Source organism: Periplaneta americana, chromosome 17 (assembly GCF_040183065.1).
Source record: "Periplaneta americana isolate PAMFEO1 chromosome 17, P.americana_PAMFEO1_priV1, whole genome shotgun sequence".
In the NCBI taxonomy this organism is placed as follows: Eukaryota; Metazoa; Arthropoda; class Insecta; order Blattodea; family Blattidae; genus Periplaneta; species Periplaneta americana.
The window spans coordinates 14,664,221-14,691,616 of record NC_091133.1 but is presented as its reverse complement, the minus strand read 5'-3'; the positions used below and the strand labels follow the sequence as shown (position 1 = coordinate 14,691,616).

The window sequence follows — 27,396 nt, the reverse complement described above, 5'->3', positions numbered from 1 at the left end:
GAAAACCATTAACACACTCCCTCTTTTAACACTGTCATATAAACTTTTTATTAAATTAATTTATCAAATTTGACTAATAAAAGTTTTTGCATCTTCTAGATATAATATGTAAATGAGATACAGGATGCGAATAGGATAGGATACTTCTCTCCAAAACACCTTAAGCACTATTTTTAGAGAATAATGTTATGTATCATGTATTGGAAGATAAAAACAAAGATTGACTTTGGAATATTGATTTCAAAGTTATTATTGGTCAGTTGTATAATTATAATTAGCTCTTAATGTTTTTATGACAAACATTAGCTTGGAAATAGTCATAAGATGTTTTGCTGTGACATAGTACAACACACGTTCAAAAACATTTATAAAACACCACTTTATTTGTTTTACTCAGAGATGAACATCAATTTTTAAAAGTAACTGCCATTAGTTTAATATATGGATATTAAAAATCTAAGTAATCAATAATCACCATTGATAAAGAATGCAAAGAAAACTATTTATCTACAATAGACATAAAATTAACTTAGACTTTCAATAATAACACCATTAAGAAATACAAATTAAAAAATTATTTTTCATTCTCTGATGTAAGGGAGACTGGGGAGGTTTGACCATAGGGGAGGTTTGACCCATCTCTATAATTTGAAATCCTGCCATTTTTATCTCTGCTATTTGTCATGGTTCTCTTTGCTTTTAATGTCAGAGGTAATATTTATGCTCATCAAGGCAGTGAAACCAAGAACAGCTGAGATTCTACTTCCTGTTTGATTTGTTGCTTGCTGATGTTGGTTTGATGCTCTTGTTTATAAGAATCCAAGTAAGTAATTGCAATCTTAATGGTAATAGTGATAGTTACATTTGATTCTACATCCTTTTAGGTTCAATTTCATATATTTATTGTGTAGTTTTCTTTATTATTAAGTATATAAATATTTTAGTATATACAAAAAGTCCCATGAGGGAGGTTTGACCCAAAATTGCAGGGAGGTGTGACCCATGTTATGGTGTGTGATTTCATAACATTTTTTTTATTTCTTAATAGGATGCCTTTCAAGTGGAAACCTACTGAAAATCCAAGGAAGAAAGTAGATCCAGGAGTAATGAAAGCTGCTGTAAAGTGTGTCCTCGATGATAATGTGAGCATTCGAGCAGCTGCAGTTGAATATGAAGTTGATAGGAAGACTTTAGGGAGGTATGTTTCTAAAGTAAAGGAAGGAAATGAAACAGCTTTCAAGGCAGACCACAACAGCTCTCAGATTTTTAGTTCAGAAGAGGAAAATGATTTAGAAAAGTACCTTCTAACAGCAGCTAGGTTGAATTATGGTCTTACTCCTAAAGAGTTGCGAAGATTTGCTTATGAATATGCAGTCGCTAGAGGTAAACCAATCGGTGATAATTGGAAGAAAAACAATCAAGCCAGTTATGATTGGGAGAGAGGATTCATGCATCGTCACCCAAGACTGTCACTGCGGAATCCCCAGGGAAAAAGTCTAGGGAGAGGGACAGCCTTTAACCCAACAAGTGTAGGCGAGTTCTTCCAGAATCTTCGTTCTGTGTATCACACCAATAAATTTGGCCCAGAATCAATTTACAATCTGGATGAAACTGGGGTAACAAATGTACAGAAACCTGGCAAGGTAATTGCACCAAAAGGGGAAAAACAGGTCTCAAAAATGACATCCGCTGAGAGGGGGACACTTGTTACACTTTGCTGTGCAGTAAGTGCAACAGGAAATGCTGTTCCACCATTCTTTGTCTATCCAAGACAGAGATTAAATGATAAAATGATTGATGGTGCTCCTGTGGGTTCTTGTGCTGGTGTTAGTCCAAGTGGGTGGATGGCTGGAGAGACCTTTGTTCATTACTGGGAACACTTTATCAAACACACAAAGTGCTCTAAAGAACGTCCTGTGCTTGTCATCTTAGACAACCATGAATCTCACGTAACACCACAGACACTTCAGATCGCTAAGGACAATGGTATCACACTAATAACATTGCCACCCCACACAAGCCATAAAACTCAACCACTTGATAGAACTGTATTTGGGCCCTTCAAAACTGTTTACAATCAAGCTATTGATGACTTCATGACCACTCATCCAGGAGAGACTGCAACTATCTACCAGATCCCAAAATTTGTTGGAAATGCATTTCCTGTTTCTTTCACTCCTGCCAATATAATCAGTGGCTTTAAATGCACTGGGATCTGGCCATTTGATTCCACTATTTTCAATTCTACTGATTTTATGAGCTCATATGTAACTTATCGACCAAGTCCTGCCAGTGAAGATGCAGCAGCCATAAGCAAAGAACCCCATCCAACACTGATTACACAGCCAAGTTGTAGTGGAATTTCACCAGAACAAGTAAGACCTTTCCCGAAAGCTGGTCCAAAGAAAAGTAAAAATGGCCGCAAAAGGGTTGTTAGTCGTGTGTTGACAGACACGCCTGTCAAAGCAGCTATTGAGAAAGAGTACGAAGAACGCGTCAATAGGAAGAGAAATCAGGCTACCCTTCCTTCCAAAACTATTAGGAAAATATTTCCTAATGACTGTGAGGACTCTGTATCAATTGAAAAGGAGAGGAAAAAGAGAAGACAATCTCACTTTACTCCTACGGCTGATGAGGACGAGGCTTCTGAAAATATAACTGATGATGACGACTGCGAGGAGGTGAATAATGAAGATTGGGGAGTGATGTCTGCTAAAAGTGGTGATTTCGTCTTGGTTAAGTTCTGCACCAAGTCGACAGCATGCCATTATGTTGGAAAAGTTATACAGATCAGAGAATATGAGTGTAAAGTGAAATTCATGCGGCGCTACCGATTCGGGTCAGACTGCTTTGTGTATCCTGATGTTGAAGACACTAGTTATGTGCCATTTGAAGATATGAAAATTCTTCCAAAACCAGTTTTTCAAGATGGAACTGAAAGAATGTCTTCAAAACTTAGGTTCTCAGTGAGATTTATTAATTTAAATGTGCGTTAAGTGAAAACAGTGCTATTTCTCAGTGGAACTTTTACTATTTTCTATATTTTTATAATATTTGTGTTTGGTACTTTTGTTAGAAATAGTGTTCTTTGTATTCATGTTCCTAATTTATTTAAATATTGCAGACTTGTACTGTTTTGTAGGCTTGGGTCAAACCTCCCAACATGTGGGCCAAACCTCCCTTATGCGGGGAGGTTTGACCCAGAAAGTAGTATAATTAAAAAACATATATGAAATTTAATACATTAAGAATAGGCTGTTCTGTAATTTACCATATATGTCTGAGATCTTAGTCTATCTAATGGTATGTTTTCATCACCTCTAAGGAAATTTATTTTTGGAAATAAAAATAAAATAAAAATAATGGGTCAAACCTCCCCAGGCTCCCTTATAGTTAATTCAAAACACTGAACATATTAGAAAAAGTGCAATACAATTTATTAGAGATAAGTCGATATTTCGCAACATTTCCTAATTTTGAGCTTTGATACCGAGAATGTTTGATTTGGTTGTAGCCCCATTGCTCAAAATATTGTACCAAATTTACTCTCTTCTTAGCTGATGTTGTACGACCAGCATTCCATTATAAAACGTTTAGTTGCTTCTGGACCATTAAAGTAGTACCCACCCGGAGATCCAATTGGGGGACTATTTTGCTGCATAGAATTAGAATATATCAGTCCCCTAACTGTCCATTGTGCAACTCAAATGAAGGAATGGATTTGGAACACCTCAAAATCTGTGCTTCAGTGGCTGACCATGACAATAATTTTGAAACATGTTGGAGTGCAAGAGGTCAAATGACTTTATTGTCAAACGCCTGGCATTAGAAAACAACAACATATTTACTCTCTAAAAATTCTAAATAATGCACCCAAATCTCACCAGTTGCAGAAGCTGCAGATTCGTATCACTGCCACTGGACTCTCTCCTATGCCCTATAGCTGACACAACTGAAATGCTCATTGTACTAGTAATAACTATTTGTATTTATATTATGTAATGTTAACTTAGGGTCTTAAAGATCGTTAGATTTATCATTGCCCAATATATAACAAAAATTATGTTGCTCATATTATGGAAGTCAAGTACCCTACTTTTTTTTTTCAGATGAATGAATTCCCCTTATTTTCCTTCAAGTAACTGAAGAAGTAAAGACATTAAACGAAATGAGATAACAATAACAATAATAACAACAATAATAACAATAATAATAATAATTATAACAATAATAATTACTGATGTTCATTACATAAATAAAACCATACACTTGTCAACAAAATTAAACACATTTTTTGTTAAAAGATAAAGAATAGATGATTCGTATACCATTTTTCGTCCTGATTTCAGATCTCTTTTCAAAATTTTTATATCACGCAAGGTTTTTGAGTAATTATATGAAATGAATCGGTCATTTCAAAAAGGTCATGAGTCAAGATACTGAAATTTTACAGGAGAAAGAAAAAACTACCTACAGCATAAACTACCTAATTTTTAATTCTCATACGACTGTCAATGATTAAAGCGTTATCGAGGAAAATATTGCATTATAAATTTTTTGTTTGGCATAAAACACATTTTCAAAATCAATGACTCATCACCTTTTTGTAATGAACGTTCACATTTTACCGATTAATAAAATATATTTTTAGCAACTAATGTTCTAATTACATAAATTATTTAATGCACCAATATATCATGAATGAGAACACTTTTTAATGCGTACTATTTTCATATTATACAGGGTGATTCACAAGGATTTACCGTCCTTTACGGAGGTTATTTCTGAAGACATTTCGAACAAAAAAAATGTAATATAATCATAGTTCCTATTCTCAATACTTTCAGAGTTACACTAATTTAAAGTTATTTGTAAAATACGTTTTTTCTTAACTCTGTAAATGTTGAGAATAGGACCCATGCTTATGATAATTTTTATACATCTTGATTACACAACTTTTAACACTTATCACTTCGGAATATGTATGATAAGAACTTTCTTGTGTTAAATATTATTGACGTATCTTGTTTACATGTTTCAACCTATTTTCAGTCATCTTCGGAACTGGTCGTTGTTGGTCTTGGCGCCTCTTGTTTCCTATGTGGGTGCGTTAGTAGTGTAGAGTCAAAGAGTGTATGTGTTTCGAAATTGAGTTGTGTGTTGAGAATATCGTTGGGGTGTGTTTTCGTGTGTCTGTATATTTCATATTGTTCTAGTGTGTTGAGTTTCTGCAAATGACATGGAAATACTGCACCTTTCTGCAAGAAGTGGAAATTTCAAGCTTCGATTTCAGCACTGTTTGATAGTTTATTCCTGATCTTCTTACATAGACTGGTCGGGCTACCCCTACATCACAATGTTCATTGCATAACTCATTTTCGTAAAAAAGTTGACTCATGACCTTTTTGCAATGACCGATTCAAATGTACTTCAGACTTGTCTAATATTGATACCTTGTAACATTTTACCTAAAATGTGAAATAGATTTGAGGCTATACTTCGGTTGAGAAACATCTCTTCTGAGTGTCCAGGATTAGTCTGACAGATTATTTGGGCTCAATTTTTCTGGTAGCACCTTTCCATTTCAGAAAAGTCCTGGTGAAAATGCTCCCCAGGTCGTCATTAACAATGCAAAGATTTTGAGGAAAGAAAAAAATAGATGGGAATCGATGTTATTTTGAGAGATATGACATCTCATCACGTTATGTTTCTGAATCAGCTCACTGACAAGTTCTCTGTAATCTTCTGATTTGTGGTTCCTAGAAAGTAACTATTGAATGATGCTAAGGTTCCCGGCATATCATTGGAACTGGAAAAGCTAAATGACGTGATACTTTTAGCCAACTAGTTAATAGAATCACATGGAGCACAACAGATTTCAGGGACCCAGTTCATGTCATCTATTTTTCAATCAAATGAACACTCGTAAGCTTTTTTAAATAATGTAGTAAAATTCAAAGTTAACTAATTACAAATGCAACAAAAATTTTATGCAAATTTTACAATATTTCGAGGTATGTTTCACTTTATTAGATACTTTTACCACACTTAAAGTACAAAGAAAACACAGGTTATGAAAGTTGTTTCATAATATAAGTTTCAACTCTACTGAGAATTAATATTAACTCTAACAATTCTACGAAGAATAATATTTATTTTTGTGAATTCTGACTTCACAGGCAACAATGATCTAAAGTTATAGGTCAATTGCTAAAGTAATAAAATGAAATATCTTAAATATTTTCTTTCCATTAGCACATTAAGTACTGTGTATAGCACTAAAAACAAATCAATTTTTCTAAAATTACAAAGAAATGGTGGGTGGTAGAGAAATTCTGATATCATTTCTGGAATCAACAGAAGAAATTACAAAAGAAACAGCATAAATTGTACATTTTAACAAAATCATTGTTACCCAGTGAATGAATAATTCACCCGAACAATGTTGTAACTAAACACATTTTTCAAGAGAGTAAAAAAAGTTGACAATTTTTTTAAATTAATGTACCACTGTGCTACAAAAAAGTAATTTGAAATATCTGTAATTGTGTTAACTGTTGATTTAGGCAAACCAAATTTTCTCATCACATGCAGGAGGACAGACATAACGTGGTTCCATAATGTTGGTTACAACGTTGTTCAGTTGAATTAATTTAATATCTCACTCGAACAACATTGTAACTTACATTTGTTACAAATATAAGTTACAGCGTTGTTCAAGTGAGCTATTCAATTATTCAATTTATACACAGTTCAGAATCAGGTACAGCTTACACATGTCGCAATTTTTAACCTTACTCTTATCCTGCCTTTTATTTCGAAGGTGCCTATTGTGCCTATTGAACCTTTGACACCACCAAGGGATTGAAATGGCACATATGCCCTTAATAATGCCATTGATTATGGATACTTCATGATCCACACATTCCCCTAATCCTAGTGAAATCAACATTTTCCTTGATAGCACCTGCAACATGCTTACACACCCCAGGATAGTGAGCAATTTCTGGCATCAAATTTTCTAAAAGAGTTGCTCCAGCTCCAACTGCCTCGCATAATTTTTCAGTGGAGTATGAAAGGCAATTGGTATCTGAATGCTCTTGAAGAGAAATTCCTGAATAAAAGCATTGCACTGATTCTGTTGTGAGGCAAAGACTTCTTCAGAAACTGCCAACTATCTACTTCTTTAATGGCACAATCCCAAAAAGCAAGATGGCGGTTCTCTTTCTTTGCATGTACATAACGTTTCAATCCATCTGGACCCTGATCACAGGCTGGTGAGGCATTAAGGCTATCAAACAATTTATCTACGTATGATACCATGTGAGTTGTTGCCTCTGCTACGGGTATTGAACCTGAAAACAAAGAACATATGTCTAAGTAACTAAGGCAGACGTCGATCTATTAAAGTCATATTGTAATGAATATTCAATTTTAACATGCTCTTAACTATGACAGAAGTAGGATAAGAACTTACATGAACATAAGATTAAGTTACAATTAGATTTCAGTATTCGTGTAATAAAATGTTCTCATATGCAAAAGAAATCTAAAAGCATAGTCAACAGGTTGCTGCTGCATCATATGCCATACTGTATACTATAGAGGAAGTTTTGTCTTTAGACATTGAATCAAATTACTAATATGTAATTGTGAAGGCATGTAGTGGTAGTGGTAGTGGTGGTGGTGGTGGTGGTGGTGGTGGTGGTGGTGGCGGCAGCAGGAGTGGCAGTGGCAGCAGTAGTAGTAGTACTAGTAGTAGTAGTAGTAGTAGTAGTAGCAATGGTAGGAGTGGCAGGAGCAGCAGCAGGAGCAGCAGTAGCAGTAGCAGTAGTAGTAGGGTTTTAAAAGGGCGCGTCAGCTACTATAGCTATTTGCGTCCTTATCTAAAATTCTTGATAAAACAAAGACATAAATAATATAACAATCAGAGTGCTAAATGAACTAAAAAGCGTTGTCACAGTAAAACGAGGTACACAAGTGCAGTATATACATAAGATGATTTGTACAGAATCATATAAGTTAGCAATTCTACAACCCTAGGTGGTATTCAAAACGAACAAATAAAATAATAAAACTAAGGCCACCAGAGGTAATTGTGTATCACATTTCAAAACCTATAAAATGTTATAAAATATTCGGATGTATAAAGTCCGAAATGTCAGCAATGTAAAATCAAATATAAAACAACAAATGTAACCTCCAGATGTAAAGGGTCCGGAGGATAAGTAAAACGAGTCAATAAAAAAACTAAATCACCTTATACATCCTGTATTCAATAAAAACCTCATAACAGAATTTGTACAAATAAAATCATTTCCAAGAGCATCACGTAGTGTAGGTCGAATTCCATATTGCCGGTGGACATGGTCATATTTTCTGCAATGCAATAAAAAATTTTCCACCCTAAGTGGAACACGGCGCATATCACACTCCGGCTGAGGCTCACAATGTAGGAGATGGCCATGTGTCAGATGCTCTTGTGTCGTGACACTCTTGTGGACGAATCCCAAACTCGAACAGTATTATTTATATTTCGTAATTTGTTTCCCTCTTGTGCAGACCATTCTCCTTCCCATTGTCACCATATTTTATATTTCAAGTAGTTTGGAATGTCCTACCACCTCTCGCGCCAATATATCAGACAGCCATTCAGTGCACCACCCATGGCTGCACCATCCGCGGCATCATTTCCTGGAATTCATACATAACCAGGAATCCACACTACTCCAATCTCATAATCAGAGCTAAAGAGAGTGTGGAACAGCTCCTGAATTCTTAACACAAGCGGATCATCACAATTAAAAGACTGCAAGGATTGAATGGCACTTAAGGAGTCGTAACAGATAAGGAATCTGCTCCAGAGTTGACTAATTAAAAACAATACAGCTCTGTAAAAAGAATAGAGTTCAGCGGTAAAAACACTAGTATATTGGCTCAGTCTGTATTTAAATTTCTCTCCTTTTGTAACGAAGGAACAACCAACGCAATCATTTATCCGGGATCCGTCAGTAAAAACTAATGAATAATTTGGATATCAAGATAAAAGTTCAATAAAACGAAATCTGTAAAGAAAAGCTGGTGTAAAATTCTTAAAACATCGGCTTAGACTTACATCAAACATAGGACGTCGCATAATCTACGGTGGAGTGGTGGTACACTCTAGTGTGCGAACTGACGGTAAATGGACGTCGAGCTCAGAGAGCAGTTCTCGAAACCGCATACCTGCTGGTTGAAGTCTCCGTGGATTTCCACAGTATCAGCCATAAAGAGTAGAATGGTGAAAGGAGTCGTAAGAATTATGCTCAGGCTGCATGCAGAGCTTAACAGCATATGAGCACACAAGACATTACGTCGCCGATACAGGGATGGTTCTCCTGCTTCACAATATAGGCTCACTATTCGACTAGTTCGGAAGGCCACTGTAGAAAGTGGTATCCCATGGTGATGGATAGTGTCTAAAATAAGTAATTTAGATTTATTTGCTGAGCCATAAAAAAACAGCCATAACCCAGCTTCGACAGGATAAGATCACGAAAAAGACGTAAAAGCATTATGTGGTCTGCACCCCAGCGACCCCCTGACAAAAGGCGTAAAATATTTAACGATTTTTCGCAACATATTCTCAAATCACATATATGAACCTTATCAAAGATAAGTCCCAAAAATTTCTAAGTGTCTGTATATTGCAACTCCACTCCATTAAGATGCAGTACAGGATGTGGCTGCAATCCACGATGGTTATAGAAGTAGACACACTACATTTTTAGACTGGAGAATTTAAAAACATTGCGAAGAGCCCATTCTGATAGCACGTAGATGACCAGTTGCAACTGTCGACCGATGGATGGAAGATATCGGTTTATTGTACTTTATTGGGTTATTTTACGACGCTGTATCAATATCTAGTTATTTAGCGTCTCAATGATATGAAGATGATAATGCCGGTGAAATGAGTCCGGGGTCCAGCACCGAAAGTTACCCAGCATTTGAGGCAAAAGCCCGCAAAAACCTCAACCAGGTAACTTACCCCGACCGGGATTCGAACCCGGGCCACCTGGTTTCGCGGCCAGACGTGCTGACCGTTACTTCACAGGTGTGGACAAGATATCGGGAGCTGTAATATAAACAGAAGTCATCAACATACAAGGGCGAAGATACCCGATCACCCACACAATGGGCAATTCCATTGATCACAATGCAGAAAAGAAGGATGCTTAATACAGACCCCTGCGGAACGACGTTTTCTTGGAGATTTTCAATAGAAAGTGTGGTGCCTACTCGAAGGCGGAAATACTGCTCTGCAATGAACTTCGCAATAAATGTTGGTAGACTGCCACGAAGTCTCCAATCGTGCAGAGTTTGCAGAATGCCATACCGCCATGTGGTATCGTAAGCCTTTTCTAGTTCGAACAAGACCGCCACAAGATATTCCTTCTTGAGGAAAGCATCTCTAATGGCGGTCTCCAGCCAAACAAGATGGTCTGTGGCGGATCTGTGCTTATGAAAACTACATTGGATATTAGATAATCGGTTTTCCGATTCGAGTACCCACATTAGGCGTTTACTTATCATCTTTTCTATAACCTTAAATACACAGCTGGTGAGAGATATTGGTCTGTAGCTTCCAGACAAAGATGGATCCTTTCCCGGTTTCTGGACGGTGATAACAATGACGGAACACCAAGAAGATGGAAATATCCCATCAGTCCAGATTCTGTTGTACATTGTCAACAGGAAGGATTTGCAAGCTGATGGGAGATGGGGAAGCATGCGGTTATGGATGTTATCACAGCCAGGGCATGTGTCAGGAGAAGTGTCTAGTGCCGCCTCGAGCTTCTCGAATGTGAACGGTGTATTGTAATACTCTGTGTTATCTGATATAAAATTGAGGCTTCGTTTTCTACAGCATCTTTGATTTTTTGAAATTCCGTTTACCAGGGGACAGAGAAGGGTTTTGGCGTGCAGGTAATTCCACTGACTTTATAACCACATTTGAGAAATGATTTACTACGGAGTCCACACTTTTATGTCCGTTATCATCGAATGACATGAACACCGAAAATCCGACCCAGTCCGCCTTTTTAATAACGCACTTTGGAGAGAGAGATTCCGCAGAACGTATAGCGGACATACGCATTCGAATGGGGTAGTGGTTACAACCATGTAAGTCGTGAATCACAGACCATTCGAAATGCGTGGACAAAACTGGGCTATAAATGGAGACATCTATCATGGAGTAAGTACCGTAAGCTAAGGAAAGGATTTTTTGCTTCCCCTGAATTGAGGGTAATTAGATTTATACGGAACATAATTGTTATTTTATTTTCTCTGTTATCATCGAAATTTGAGCCCCAAGAGTGGTGGGATGCAGTGATATCCCCCAATTTCTGATATGGAGCAGGTACCTGCGAGAGAATATATATGTTCAATCTCATGCACTGTGAAATGTGTATCTGTATATAAACAGAGACTACTGAAAACATTATGGAAGGTAAAGTTACTCTAGTGGCTATGCATTGATGTGATAATACAGGAAAAGTTACCTTAGTGGAATAGGAGAGCACAATCTCTATTGGCACGAATACCGGCAAGGTGAACGTAGTATCCCGAGATACTTAAGGAGTTTTCAGGCTGGAGGTGTGTCTCCTGAAGACATAAAATAGAAGGGTTCTCATGATAGATCAATTGTTGTAGTTCTGTATATCTGCTGCGTACATCGTTCACATTCCACTATACAATATCAGTCATCAAGAGGAGCTAAATTATGGTGGTGTCTTAACAGGGGATCTTTTTCTCTTATCTTTTCTATGGTTTCGTGCCTTTGACTGAGACTGCTTAGCCCTCGACCGTGGGGACTCACTCGCAGATCATAGCACACCTGATCTTGATCTTGATCGAGACCGTGATATCGACCCGTCACCCGAACAAGGAGTGCGATGTTGCTGAGATCTACCGGGCCTTGAATCTTTGTCTGTCGCCATGGTTGCAATCTTTTTGGGAACATAAGGCCTGATATCAAGGCCACACATGTCGTCTAACTCAGCAGTCTGAGTGGCAACGTCCACATACGTCTGGGTTGCGCTCTCAATACGCTTCTAAGGTATATTAGCAAGAAGTGGCGTTTGCGTGGATACATCTATTGCCTGTGTTGTCTTCTGCAATACTGCTTCATAGGCCTTTACCGTCCCCTTTTTCTGTTGAACTAAAATACGCTTACGCGCCTCGAAAAACGCAATATTTCCCGGACTCGGACCTCTTGAATATCCTTCTCTACCATATACTTAGGGCAATTTTTAGAATTAGCGGCCTGGTTTCCAGAATAATTCACAAAGTGCTGGGCACCGGCACATGGGGAATAACCATGGTCAGCATTGACGTATATTGCACATATGATGTTGTTAGTGCAACGTTTCTGCGTATGTCCGAACAGCATTGGATTCGGCAAATAAGAACTGGGACACGCTCGTACCCAACAAGGATATATTCTGATAGGACAGGCTTTTCTAATGTGAAAAAGACGGTGCTCAGGGGAAAATTCTGTCCCGCTTACGTAATAAACGGTAAGCCTTGGACACGGACTGCTCCACCAGTTCTACTTGGATCTCTTCAGACATACCGTCCAGAGAATCAGTATCCACTACTCCCCGCGTGGTGTTCAGCGAGGAATGACGTTAATAGGGTAGACCCTAGCAACTAGGCTTTCAACAGCGTCTCACTCTGTTTTGGAGATACAGTCTCGATGAGGATGAGGAGACTACCGTTGCGTAGTGGAGTTGCATTTTTAACCTTCCGAACGAGACCTTCGAGTGCGCGTCTCACGTAAAATGGACTGATGTTTTTCATAGTCTTTTCTGTTCCATCCAAGGTGATACTAATATACTTTGGAGGCGACACTTCAACAGTTACTTTCTCAGGGTCCAATTCCATCTCAATTTTCGTTATATGATCACCAGTCGTGTCTATTCGTGTCTTGTTTTTTTCTTCTGAGGGAGGGGAGAAGAGCGCGTGGATATTTAAACTGCCCCCCCCCCACGGAACCGTCGGCGTCAGCCTGCCACCATGGGGCGATTAAAGAAAGACACCTAAAAAATTCTTCGCGGTCTGTGCCAGCTATGAGGACCCCCACCACAGCCTGATCACAAGCAACCCATCTCACGCAAGTTACCCTTCAAACTGGACATTATACACCTAATGGCAAGTCTTACAGGCGTGTCGCAGTTTTATGCCCCTACCACGGGAATAACCAACCGTTGCTCCCCACTCTACGCTGAACAGTCCAGCTTGAGGGGACATGTAGTTGATTACACTGCGACACCCATAAGTTTGCGGTAACACGTCGGAGCGATATATCTGCCCCAGCGAGCAGAGTCGATCACCGGGACGTCTAAAACGCCCAGGGCTCCCATAGGGGCTCTACGTGAGTGTATTACACCTCTAGTCCGGGCTCGGCACCTAGACTTGCATATAGGGGCAGTATGAAGGGTCCATTATTGCTTCATTGCTGGCACCCTGACGGCCTAAACAATTCGGAAGTCGCGCTCGAAACCGTGGGGCAAGACCACGCAGATAGAAAAGATCCCCGCTAATGAGACGGGAGTTATAAGCCTAAGAACCTTAACCTAAGAATGAATATAATGAACTAGGAGAGGAAGAATATATAGCCTCACCAGGCATTCTGAACAAATCCCGTCATGTAGGCGGGCATGGCAAGAACAAAACAGCGGGGATGGAGTGTGAATATGGCTGTGATGATGTGGTGGGCATTCCGCATGCAATGGTGGCCGGCGAGGAAAATAGAGCGATGAAAAAGACAAGAGAACGAAAAGGGTTGGATTGTGATAAGTCGATTAATGTTCGAAAAGAAAACCACGAGAGCCAACACTGCATCCCCTGGTCACCAACTTGGCGGAACCCACCTCGACCGGGTGAAGGCATATAAGTTGTTATTGCTATTAAGAACATTTCTATTATTATTATTATTATCATTATTATTATTATTATTATTATTATTATTATTATTATTATTATTATTATTATTATTATTGAGCAATTCCACGTGTAACTGACTGACATTTACAGTACACTTTGACAGCAAAATGTCTGCCTAAATTGTATAATGGAATTTGATAGATGAAAGTGTACACTTGAGATACATATAAAAATAAACGTCTTTAATAGAAAAAGTATATTTATTTATTTACGTCCAAAGTGTGTGTAACTGAATGACATAAATGTCAACTCTCTCTTCAGGTGAACATGGTTCTCCAGAGATTTCTCTCAATTGTCATTCCTGATACAATTTTGCAAAATATAGTTCGGAATGGAAATTCTAATCTTCAGTTTAAGTTGAAAACAAACTCCAAACCACGATTAGTAATGGAGTTATGATCGAAAAAGTGATGTGTAACTGACTGACATCTCTGAATTTTAAAATAAAGTTGCATTTACGGAACAGTAAATAGTACAAAATAATATGAAACTTGATAAGTAGTAAATTAACATAACGATTAATTTAAATGAATACTATGTTTTCCAGAATATAAAAATTAGTTTGCTTAACCATGTATCTTAAATGACACAAATTAATGCAGATACAAGTATTACATAGGCCTACTTAAAAACATATATAATTATTTCTCTATGATTAAATACTGTATATACAAGCCATATATATATTGGTGTTTAATTTTAGGACTATAAAAGAGTGTCACAGCAACCTTGACAGCGCTTATCACTCTATATGGCATCAACTCCCCAGCGTAAGGCAGTATGTTACGTTATTCAAGCGCGTTCCTAATAATCTAGCACTGACCTCCTTATCGATTACGATAAAGTGACGCAGATCACAGTTTATATTTCCCAAGCCTATGACTGTTATATATTATGTTCATAATAATAGATTAGAATGTTGAGTTCTACTTTTAGATTGAATCTGAACCATTGGAATTAAACACGTAGAAGCACTCCACGGCATTTGTTGACTCGCTTATTTAGTTTAACAAGTATGTACTCCAGGAACACTGTCAATATGTCACTTGTTATCTGAACAAACTTTAGTTTTTTTTTACACACGGAACCTGTGGATCTTTCGCTCTGATTGTTCACAAGACAGTTGTGCATATTCTATGACATAGGGATCTAACACTTTCAGGTAATGAACTCCATGAGTTGCCGGAATAGGTGCAAGATGTTCAAATCGTTCTTCAAGATACTTCTTTCCTTCGTCTATCTCAGTCTGTGCTACCTCCTGAAAAATAATTTGGATGTTTTTATTGCTCACAATGTTACAAAATTCTGTCGCGCTTTGTATCTTCGTCCCTGATTTCGCAACCATCCATGCCATCCTTTTTACTTGGCCTTCAATCACATTCACGGCCCCTTTGCCATGATATGACTGAAAGAAGTTCCATTCCATGTTAAATCCAAATATGCGAGCAAGCAATGTCACATTGCTCAATGTATACTTCTGTTTAAAATGACTTGCTGCTCCATCTGAAAATATTTTTACCACCTCAATGTTCGGAAGAATCGCCAAAATTTCCGAAAACACTTTTCGTAGATAAACATCCACTGCATATTTGCCATGTGCTACATAATCTGACACTAATGCAGAAGATTTCTTCTGAACTTTCCTGTCACCTTCCTGTTTAAACCAGGCAACAGCACTAAATATTGAGACCTGCTTATTGCTCCAATGAGCTGTCTGCATCTCATTTTGCCCTTTTCAGGTGTAATTACTGCATACAACACCAGTTCACGGGTAACTTCACCAAGGCCTTCCAAGTAACTAAGTACGCTGTGAGAATGAACAGCATAACAGCTGAGAGAGCGACATGTCAGTCACTCACAATGCCATTGCGGAAAACGAAATCAGTTTAGAAGAAAATGTTCTAATACTTTTTTATTGGTGATGTAGTAATAACGCAGAATACCAAAGGAAATTTTAATCTGTCAATTATTGTGCTGTGTGGAAGAGTTTTTGTATGTTTCTTGTGACGGACTGACCGTAACTTACAGTACAAAATTATAATGATTTTAAGTTATTCAGGATCTTAGGATACTCCAACTAATTTCATATTTACTTCAAGGAAAGACCAAAATATAATATACTAAAAAGACGGCTCGAAATAAAAGAAATTCACATGTCCAAATTGTGACACGAAACTTAAGTATCTATACGTGTTTTTTAAGTGTTTGGAATATGAAAAGATCTGCAGCAAGTTATAGACTAAAAGAAAGAGTATTTGAAACATTATCTTACGAAATAAAGCAATTTAAAGTATAAAGAAACATATTTCTTCAACAAAAAGTCCTACATCAATTTCAAGAAGTTCACTTCAGTATGACATATTCTTGGAATTGCTCTATTATTATTATTATTATTATTATTATTATTATTATTATTATTATTAGTAGTAGTAGTAGTAGTAGTATTATTATTATTATTATTATAGGTATTATTGTTATTACTTTCATATTATCTCAGTTGTAATCCTTTAATGGTGTCTGCAGATGTCCTTCAATGAAAATGTTACAAATTGCTAAATATGCTTATAGTATCGTGAGAAACTAGATTAAGACCTAGAAATAAGATTGACGGAGTCATGATTTGTAAAAATCTTTATGGTGAAAAATTACTATTACCTTCCTTATTTCGATCTATCTTGGAAATCACATATTAGGTATGTATGCATTAAGTTATCTTCTGTAACCTATTTGTTAAAAAAATTGATGAACATTGTTTTGAATATGTTCGAAATGCATACTTTGCCTTTTTCTCAAAGTGTATTCAGATATGGACTTTTTTTGTGGGGAAATTCTAGTGACATTACAGACATTTTATTAATTCAAAAGAAAGTTATTAGAATACTGACAGCTTCAAAAATTAGAACACACTGTAGACCCTGTTCATACAGACAGGTATTCAGACCGTCATAAATCTGTACATATATGATGTTCTAGTGTTTATGAAAGAACATTTGCAAGATTTTAATATGAGAAGTGAGGTACACAATCATACAACGAGGAATAGGCAATTATTAGATTATCCACTTTGTAGACTTAGTGTGACAAAAAAATACTATAAATTGATTGGAATCAAATTATTTAATAAGCTCCCTATAAACATTCAACTTCTTCCTGTTCAAATTTATAAAACAAAATTGTACAGTTGGTTAATTAAAAACCCACTTTACTCAATAAATGAGTTCTTTGATATTGACATACATTTTTAAACAATGCAGTTTTAAAAGTTTTAAATGTTATGGTTGTTGTTTCTTAATTGTTTTTAATAATGAGATTTTAAATGAAACCTAGTGGTAAATCAATTTACATTTAAATTTCAATGTATTAATGAACAGAGCAAATTGCACTACCTTATGTTGCATTTTTAAAGTTTATTATTAACATCTGTTTGTAGTATTCTTAATTAGTTATTAAATATATGACAATTAGTACTTGATACTGTCTTTTATCTAGTAAATATAGTACTTTTAACTTTATATTATGTAATTTGATAAATATCTACATTGTTTTTATAATTAAATTTTTATTTTGTATACCGGTATCTATGAAATGTATTGCAGTAAGATTGTAACATTTGACAATGTCTATAGTGAAGTTTTTCATTCAATGACAATAGAGATTATTATTATTATTATTATTATTATTATTATTATTATTATTATTATTATTACGGAAATCCGTGTAGAATTCTGGACGAAATCTGGCCATGTGGCCAAGTGAGCAATGCTTCATTTAAAATAGTGCAAAGAATAAAAATCCGTGAGCAACGAACTAATCTGTTCCATTGTCCAGTTATTTCCTTTAATCACTAAATACATTATGAAATTAATATATTATATTTGTACTTTTACCTGTATATATTATGGAGTTATATAAACTAATATACATTGTATTACACATACGGTATATAAAACTAAATACAAATATTTACATACGGAATGCTTATAAATTTTATAGGAGAAAGAGTTCGTCCAAAGGGCTGGACTCGGGAAGAGTACCTAAAACGCTCATTGTATTTCTGCGTTGAATAGCAATACTTAAGCGTTAACGCAAATAAGTAGTGCAACGACGATCACCAGTAATGGAGATCAAAATTTGGCCGATTTGAGATACCAAAACTTTAGCGTCCTGACTCCAAGGACCGAAGGTCTCCACAGCAAAGGGGACAAAGATATAATTGTTTAAAAGATGAGCATATTTATTGACCCTTTTCTTCACGGCTGATTCAGCAGCAGATGCTGCACGTCTATAGGTATTAGGCAAGTGAGATGGGGCTAGACTGTCTGTTCCGTTAAGTGAGCGCCTACCTCTACAGTACCAGAATGTCGCACATGACGTAGAAAAGTGACACAACTAAAAAATAACGATTTTAAGTTAACATTGTAGGTAGGAGCGGATCTAGCTACTTGGCGCCTCTATGCAGAAAAAAATATTTCCGAACTTTTTTTTTACATAAATGTACCGCCAAGTAACCAACATCAACAATAGCATAACTGAATAATAATAATAATAATAATAATAATAATAATAATAATAATAATAATAATAATAATAATAATAATGGATACATCCATATTGAACTCACCTAAGTTAAGTCAAGCAATGAGTGGTCTAGAGAATGCAATCTTTGTTGCAAAATTCGTCGATCACATCTTCATAGTCTAGTTGCTGTATATTGTCAGAATTCATGGAGAGGACAACAAGACTGTTGACGCTGTCTTGCGACATGGTTGTCGTAAATTATTCTTGAGTCTTTTGAGGAATGAGAAAGAGTGTTTGGCCGAACCAATGGTTGCAGCAGTTGACAAGAATATCCGTAATGCAATTTCTAAATTTTGAAACAGTTCTAGAATGTGGTTTTCAAGTAACATTCTATACAATGTGCTTAAGGAGGATACTTTTATTTCGTTGCTCTTAATCTATGCTTTAAAATGAATAATCTCATCAGTCAAAAATTCTTCCAAGTTGTCTTTGTAACGCTCTTGCAGTTTTCAAGCACATTTTAATAGTTCAGTGTTGTTTCGTCCAGGCAAATTACTTACGAACTCAAATTTGCTATAAAACTCTTTCAATGATTTTTTACTTTTCTCCAATTCAGATATCAATCTGTCTATAATAAAGCAGAAATGTATTCACCCGAAATCTTTCTTTCCTTCAAAAGTAGTACCAAACTCGGTTGTTTCGTCCAATATCAGTTTTCTAGACTTTTTCCTTTTTGTAGCTGTTTTGTACATATTTATCTTGCTCTTTTCGATGCCAGCGTTTTCATATGTGTCATACATAGAATGGTTCTCTCGAACTTATTCAAATTAAGAATAGTACAAGTATGTTACAGTCCCAATATCGATATCAACAATTTGCAACAATTTATTTGTAGCATTAAATCTTTTCAAGATCGCTGACCAAAATGTTGTCGTTACCGCAGTTTCCTGACTTTGTAGACTGTTCAGCATTTCAGTCGTCTCACACTTTCCTGAAGCCTTTTGAGATCAGTTATTTCGAATAACTTCTAAAGCTCATATAATTTCTGCCTAATTTACATTGATACTATAGCAGGCAACATGACGACCTGACCAGAATGTTTACGGAGACTGCAATATTTAATTTTGATTGCAAAATATTCCAATGAATAGTCGAAGCAGAGAAAATGGTGTAAATCTGTTGCAATAGAAGAAAAAATGAAGCCACTTCAGAACAACACTCTGCTGCACAGTGGCGCCAACTTTTGGAAAATATTGGGTGGGCTCAAACACTTGAGTTATAAGTTAGTCTAAATAAATCTCATAAATGATAATAATATGAATTATTGGGTGGGGTCCATATAAGTTTGTGCCACTGCTCCTGCACACGATCCTACTAAGTTAAGGGAGTGTGCTGCATACGGAATATACACAGCAAGGGAATTGATTTGTGTAATTCTAGCTGGGAGACCAGCATATGTACCTGCCATATTGCTCGCATTGTCATATGATTGATCTCTGCATTATTGAATGTCTAAATTATATTGACTTAATAAACTTAATAATGCGCTAGTTAATTCTTCTTATTTGTGCCCTGAATATGAGATAAAAACAGATAAATCTTTCAACAGGAAATCCATCTTTTGATAAATACCTTACAACAAGACAGGAGTGGAATTTAATATGGTGGACATTTTTTTTTTTTTTTTTTTTTCACTTTATCTGCAATATACTTCACATCATTTTTTCTGTGAGAATAGATATAAATTCTTCAGACGTTTGAAAAGAAAGATATGTGCTCCCTTTTCCTTTGTTTCCATAAAATTTTACGTGTTTGGTTAGAAAGGGATCGAATTCTGCCATTACCTCTAGAACCATTTCGAAATTTCTGGTATGTGTTCACCCAAATGCATAGTTGTGACCCCTGAAAGACAGGCCTTGTATATATAATTTTTTTACCACAGCAACGACTCGTTTTAACATGTTCCTCCAATATTTAATTTCTGTCTCAAGCTGAGATGTTAGTTTATTATCTATTCTCTTTATGATAGGTCTTCTTGTCCTTAAAGTTAACACACATTTCCTATGTTTAGCTGAATTTGCATGGGAAGTTTATCGGGACTGGCCGTTTCTCTAGTCATTAAATCCCTCATTAGGTTACAATGTTTCTCAACCGGTGGACCATGGTCCAGCACTGGGCCTTGGCATCAATTATACTGGGCCAAGAAATACTCTTCTGAAATTGGTCATTTTATTTTTCTAAGCTTTTTTCACGAATACACATTTTTATAGTGGAAATATACTAAGGCGAATAATTTTCCTGATTCAGATTTTATTAGACAACGCCATCAGAAACTATAAAAACATTCTGTAATGTAAGAACCGAAACCAGAAGTTGGAACACAACTATGGTCTTCAAAAAAGATAGGACCATAGTTGAACTCCAAGTATCATTTTCTATTATTCTTCCAATAAATATGAAAATACATATGCAACTGTAAAAATATTCCTTAAATGTATGTAAGCACTAAATTACCTGTCATGTAGACCATCAAGAACACAGAACTGCTTGCTGTGGTAACCGGTGGCCGAGAAAGTTTGCAGCTGACGAGGTAACGTGCAAAACGAAAAAAAAAAAAAAAAACATGGCAGTCAGGGTGCGTTCCATAAGCCTCACAATATTACTCTATCTATGCTCTCTACTTCAATATTTAATTAATCACTAAGGCCGGGTGCACACAGAATCAGACGCGGCGCGACGCGACATTTTGTCTCGTGGTACTTGTCTCCCATTGATTTCTTATGATGTGGTGCACACAGAATCAGACGCAGCGCGACGGTCGCGAGCAGACACAAGGCGACACAAAGAGACGACATCGAATGACTGCTTGAAGTTCGTCGCGAGGAGACTGTCTGGTAGCTGCAGTGTACTGCGCATGCATTAGTAGTGGCTATGATTGCACGCTTTCATTATCTACAAAAAATACTATTGTTGTGTAGGGCACATTATTCATAATGGAGCTCGATGCGGATAAATTAGTTGATTTAGTACAGGAAAGATACATTCTGTACAATCTTTGAAACAATATCACGAGAATAATGTGGTTTCTGAAAATATGTGAAAAATTGCAAATCAGATGAAAGCACCAGGTGAATAATAATTTATAATAATAACAACGCTGCGTAACAAATGTTAACAGTTTTTTTTGCGCTAGGCATGTGATATATGTTTTCTATATAATTTGAGCCTCCTGAATACGAATATGACAATAAAAACAGTTGTTGGTTACGGTTTTTGAGAAATTTTGGAATTTATATCTATTCAAAATATTGTTTTATATAATGACAATAAGGCTAAATATTCACTGTTCAGAAGATTACAGCTTTCTTTTTCTGCATTTTCTTTTACACTGGGTATCAGGTACATCACGAGCTAAAGTCCAACAATAGTCTGCTAGCATATTGGTACTCCATTTCCTTGGTATCTTTTTTCCATAGTTGAAATTTCTTGATAGAAGCGCTCATCATGCTCATCACTGAAATCGCACAGTTCTCGGGAAAAAAGGTCAAGATGTGAGCAAAGGAATGAATTTTCAGGGAAATTTTACAACCCCTAGTTTAATACGCCAACAATAAATTTTTCACTAGTTCTTCATAGTTCTCACTTCTACAGTTATCCAGAAAATTAATTCAACCTCCTTGAATGCAATCCAGATGGCTGTCTCTTTTCCTTCCAGCAAAGATTCGAAGTGATTGTCCATTATTTCTCTAATTTGTGGTCCATTGAGAACTCCCTCTTTTATTTTTGAATCACTAATAGCAGGAAACGTTAAGGAATGCGCGCTGGTCCGAGTCCTCATGGGGGAAGAAATTTTCTCATGAAATTTCGGCCAGTGTATGGGACCGGTGCCCACCTAGCATCGTGATGCACTTGGGGAGCTACGATAGGTAGCGAAAGCCAGATATAACGACTGGGGAGATCATCGTACTAACCACACAATACCTCCATTCTAGTTGGATGATCGTCCACCTCTGTTTTGGCATGTGGACGTGAGGCCAGCAGCCGGCTGGTCGGTCTGGGCTCTTCACGGGGTGTAGTGCCACGGATTATTAATAGCAGGAAATTTTCCTGGATATTTTAAAATGCTTCAGTTTTATAATTTATTCCTTTAACAAAACTCTTCATTAACCCTAACTTATTGTGTAAAAGGGGTAAAATTACTTCGCTTTGAGATACGAGGGGTTGATGTATAATATTTTTCTTCTTTGGCTCTAGTGATTGTCGTTTTATTTTATAATGTTTATCTCGAGCGCGAGTCCACACCTGTGGAGTAACGGTCAGCGTGTCTGGCCGCGAAACCAGGTGGCCCGGGTTCGAATCCCGGTTGGGACAAGTTACCTGGTTGAGGTTTTTTCCTGGATTTTCCCTCAACCCAATACGAGAAAATGCTGGGTAACTTTCGGTGCTGGACTCCGGACTCATTTCACCGGCATTATCACCTTCATTTCATTCAGACGCTAAATAACCTAGATGGTGAAAAAGCGTCGTAAAATAACCCAATAAAATAAATAAAAATAAAATATCTGGAGCGCGACTGTCCAATTTGTACAGAAAGCAGCAAAATTTTGTGTAACCTAATTGCATTCCAAAAAGCAATGCTACAACCTTCAAATTCGCACATATAAACCATTCGTACTTCGAATATTATCATTAAAGCACACTTTAAAGAAATAGCCTACACGTCCTACACTGAATACTAACAAAACAGAAATATTCTGGTAAACTGAAGCGTTTTCATACAGCGAACCTGTTTCTTCCCCTCCAAATGGAACCGAAAAGGCCAATAAAACTATTTACGCTTCTAGAAGTGGTTTTGACATGGTGATATATTGCAAAATATAAACTACAGTAATGTAATTAAGCTCCCCGTGAAAGAAATGCACATCTCAAGTAAAATCAGGTAAACTCGAGTGAATTTATGCCGTGAACCTGTTTCACTCCCTCGAAATAGACTCGTAGAAGGGCAATAAAATAATTTCCCTTTCTACAAGTGCTTCTAACATGATGCCCTAGTTATACTAATATTGTTTTCACATAATGGGTCTTCACATTTGTAAAACAAAATAGTTACACAAGAAATACGGTGATTTTTAAATAAAATGCATAGAAAATTAATTGTATTGTGCATCTCGAAAACCCGAAGTGATGGAACATTTTGCTTCTTATTTTTTAATTCAGGAGGTCGAAATTAGTAAGAATTTGTTAGTTGTATGTCTGGCGCAAAATGACTGTTGACCAATGTAATTTGTAGCAAGACTAATTCTCTGCTCTAAACTATCACTCATTATTGATTTAATATATTATTTTTCTTTATTGTGAGTCGTGAAGTAGTCATAACATAAAAAAATGACGTTAGTGCAGTACATTTTAATTTTAAGACTCTTTCAATCGTATAGATTTTTAGGAGCTTGCATCCTTAGGAAATAATAAGCAAATACAATAGAATTTTTCATACAGACAGTGCTCTATTATTGACGCCATTTTCTAGCCTAGGCCAGTTTTCCAAACCCACACAGCCACCAAATTAGTTGTCGCGAGCAGACAGTTTTAAGCTGTCGCGAGGCGTTGTAAAGCAAAATGTAGTGTCGCGTCTGATTCTGTGTGCACCCGGCCTAAGTGTGACTAGGAATTCAGATATCGATGTTTTCGTGATCGCGGGTGTTTGGACCATAGTTGTGGCTTAGGACCATAATTGTGTGAAATTATGGTAGCAAGAAAATGTTCGTGTGTCACACCATACAATATTTCACATTTTTTACATTATTAATTATTCCTTTTCATTAAGAATTGTGTTTGTATTTAGGAATGCTTATGTTAAAAGACAGTAATGTCTTTTTCATGAACTACTAAGTATTTAATTAAATATCCTTTGAAGTTCATAGTTGGTTACTTAAAAAATGTTACGAGTGTCACTATGGAATGACCCGACATTATTTACCTATTTCCCCCGTTATAGCTTGAATGTGGTAAATTACAATATATAGGAATAATATGATCATTTAATAAAGGTATTTTCGGGGGGGGGGGGGATATTTCTAACAGTGTTACATCCATATCTGCGATGTTTCGGACCGAATTGTATAGGGCTTGACTTGTAGGTCTACTAAAAATTATAATAGGGCATAACTTAAACAATCTCCCTATTTTTCTCTCTCATACACAAACACATGTATACATCACTAACACTATGTAACAGTGCTAACAGAAACTTTTTTATCTGAAGCTTGCTTCCTGAAGATATCATATGAAATGTAAATTCTAATTATTTTACTTAATCTCTCATCTTTAAGTTTACACATTATACCGGGATCACTTTTCTTTTTTCTGCATTGATCTGCAGTATGTTATTGATATTTCTCAAAGAGGCGGTCTGAGCATCTGCAGACTTCTGACACATGAGTATAGACTGTTACAAAAGAAACATTACAATGCTTCCATTCCTCAAATGAGGTATAGAAATTCTTATACATTCAGAAATTGAAATTAATATTATAGTCCAGACACGTGATCTGAAGACATTAATTCGCTAAGAACAGAAACTTAATCATAAACAAAAGCAAGAAAATTCTTTTAATTGAATATTTTCTAACGTTAATAGAAAAAAAAAAAAAAAAAGGAGTTCAGACAAGTTTGGGAGGGCAGTGGCACCCATACCCCCTCCCCCTCCAAAACTCTATGCTACCGGTCTTTTACAAAAGTATGTGACAAGGTTAGTGTGTTTGTTGAGGGAATAACTAAGTAACGTGAGGCCGAGGATTATGCGCAAAGATTTCAATTATTTAAGATCCTCGGCCTCACGTCCCTTACATATCACTTCAACTAACAACCCACTAATCATGTCACATACCTTGCAAAACACCGGCGGTCCCTTGCTAATTAATAAATAGTTATGTAGGCCTAATAATTATAATAAAAGAGGAATGACAATCATATTGAAGAGTAAAAGCATATAGGATTCCCAACATATACTAACTTATATACGTTTAAATCCGTAATATCTTTTAAAATTTATAATTGCAACCTACCTCATCGACAATAATTTATTGCACTTGTACGAAAGTCGAAACACATACCAGAACTTTATTGACATAGAAACTGGGGCAATGGTAAAGTTTAGCGGTCCCTGCTTAGGTCGTTATTGCACGCATGCAAGTACAACGGGATTCAAAAGCACTGCCATAATAAAATAAGTCTGACGGTTTTATGTATGCAATTGACGGCGTAGTTTACGAAGCCGATACTAGAGTGGCGTAAAAAGAGCAATTATATTAATTTGTCTATGATTATATTTACACAATGAACGTATGTCACTTTAACCTCTCCTTTAAATGTCAGTCGACGGTTCGAACTCCGAAATGAAATTATTCTTTATTATAGGTATATAAAAAGCGCAATTATATTAATTGTCTATGAATATATTTACACAATGAACGTCTGTCACTTTAACCTCTCTTTTAAATGTCAGTCGACGGTTCGAACCCCGAAATTAAATTATTCTTTATTATAGGTACATAAAAATCGCAATTATATTAATTGTCTATGAATATATTTACACAATGAACGTCTGTCACTTTAACCTCTCTTTTAAATGTCAGTCGACGGTTTAACCTCTCTTTTAAATGTCAGTCGACGGTTCGAACCCCGAAATTAAATTATTCTTTATTATAGGTATATAAAAAGCGCAATTATGTTGTCTATGAATATATTTACACAATGAACGTCTGTCGCTTTAACCTCTCTTTTAAATGTCAGTCGACGGTTCGAACCCCGAAATTAAATTATTCTTTATTATAGATATAATACAATTGCTCTAAAAATCTAAATAAAGTGTATACAGAATGAACTTCTCCCTTTAAATCTCAGTTTACAGTTTGAACCAAGTGACGGCTATATTTTCCGAGTTCGGGCACCGAAAATTAATTACTTTTATTGGGGGTATAATTCAATTGCTGTAAAAATCTAAAAACTTGTATAGACAATGAATAATACACAATAATGTAATAACACAGCCATTTTAAATTAACAAGCAAAGCTGTTGTCAAAATTAGTAATGTAATAAATTTAATTAAATTTCGGGTCTCGAACTGAGAATATATAACCGCCCTGGGTAGAAACTGTAGACTGATGTCTAAAGTGAGAGAGTAATTTTGTATACTTTTTTTTTAGGCTTTTCCAGCAATTGTATTATATCTATAATAAAACAATAATTAATTTTCGGTGCTCGATCTCAAAGAAATACAGCCGTCACTGGGTTCAAACTGTGGACTGACGTTTAAAGTGAGAGGGTAATTGTGCATACTTTTTTTTCAAGCAATTGTATTATACCTAGAATAAAGGATAATTAAATTTCGGGACTCGAACTGAGGAAATATAGCCGTCAGTGGGTCCCAACTGTGGTCTGACATATAAAGTGAGAGGTTCATTTTCTATACATGTTTTTAGATTTTTCCAGCGATTTCATTATACCTACATAGGGGGTCAAACCAGAGTGGACCAAGTTCATCTCGAATAGTTCTGAGATATTGAGTCTTCATTCACCTTCTTTAGGAAATGCTGTCCTCTGTGGAGTAACAAATGAGTTATGGACTTTGTTTGTTATAGCAATGGATAAATCTAAGTTTTCTTCATCCGAGATTGTATTAGTCCACAAACTGATCACGGGTGGACTTGGTCAACTCTGGTTGTGAGCCCTTCAAATAATAATTAAATGTCGGGGATCGAACTAGGGAAATATAGCCCTGACTGGGTTCAAACTGAAGACGGATATTCGATGGAAGCGAATGTGACTCTGGTGTAGCCAAAAATAATAATTAAATGTCGGAGATCGAACTTGGCAAATATAGTCCT

General features: G+C 36.3%; 1 protein-coding gene and 1 long non-coding RNA gene across 4 annotated transcripts; one reads left to right on the top strand and one right to left on the bottom strand.

Moving 5' to 3' along the window:
* The first annotated feature begins 376 nt into the window (after positions 1–376).
* Positions 377–3,379, top strand: LOC138693119 (tigger transposable element-derived protein 4-like). Its single transcript, XM_069816760.1, has 2 exons — positions 377–823; positions 1,049–3,379. Exon 2 carries the CDS (start codon positions 1,050–1,052, stop codon positions 2,994–2,996), a length of 1,947 nt encoding a protein of 648 aa, XP_069672861.1. The 5' UTR covers positions 377–823; position 1,049; the 3' UTR covers positions 2,997–3,379.
* On the bottom strand, positions 2,935–25,648 carry LOC138693120 (uncharacterized). 3 transcript variants are annotated; one of them, XR_011330227.1, is made up of 3 exons: positions 25,623–25,648; positions 11,547–11,649; positions 2,935–7,355 (listed from the first exon to the last, which is right to left on the bottom strand). It is a non-coding gene; the product is annotated as an uncharacterized lncRNA (long non-coding RNA). The 3 variants fall into 3 exon arrangements; XR_011330226.1 differs by lacking the exon at positions 25,623–25,648 and adding an exon at positions 21,025–21,118; XR_011330228.1 differs by lacking the exons at positions 11,547–11,649; positions 25,623–25,648 and adding an exon at positions 21,025–21,118.
* Positions 25,649–27,396: the final 1,748 nt, after the last annotated feature.

Bases quoted from the DNA above. Each gene is read 5' to 3' on its own strand.
- LOC138693119 (XM_069816760.1), top strand. From the start codon at position 1,050: ATGCCTTTCAAGTGGAAACCTACTGAAAATCCAAGGAAGAAAGTAGAT.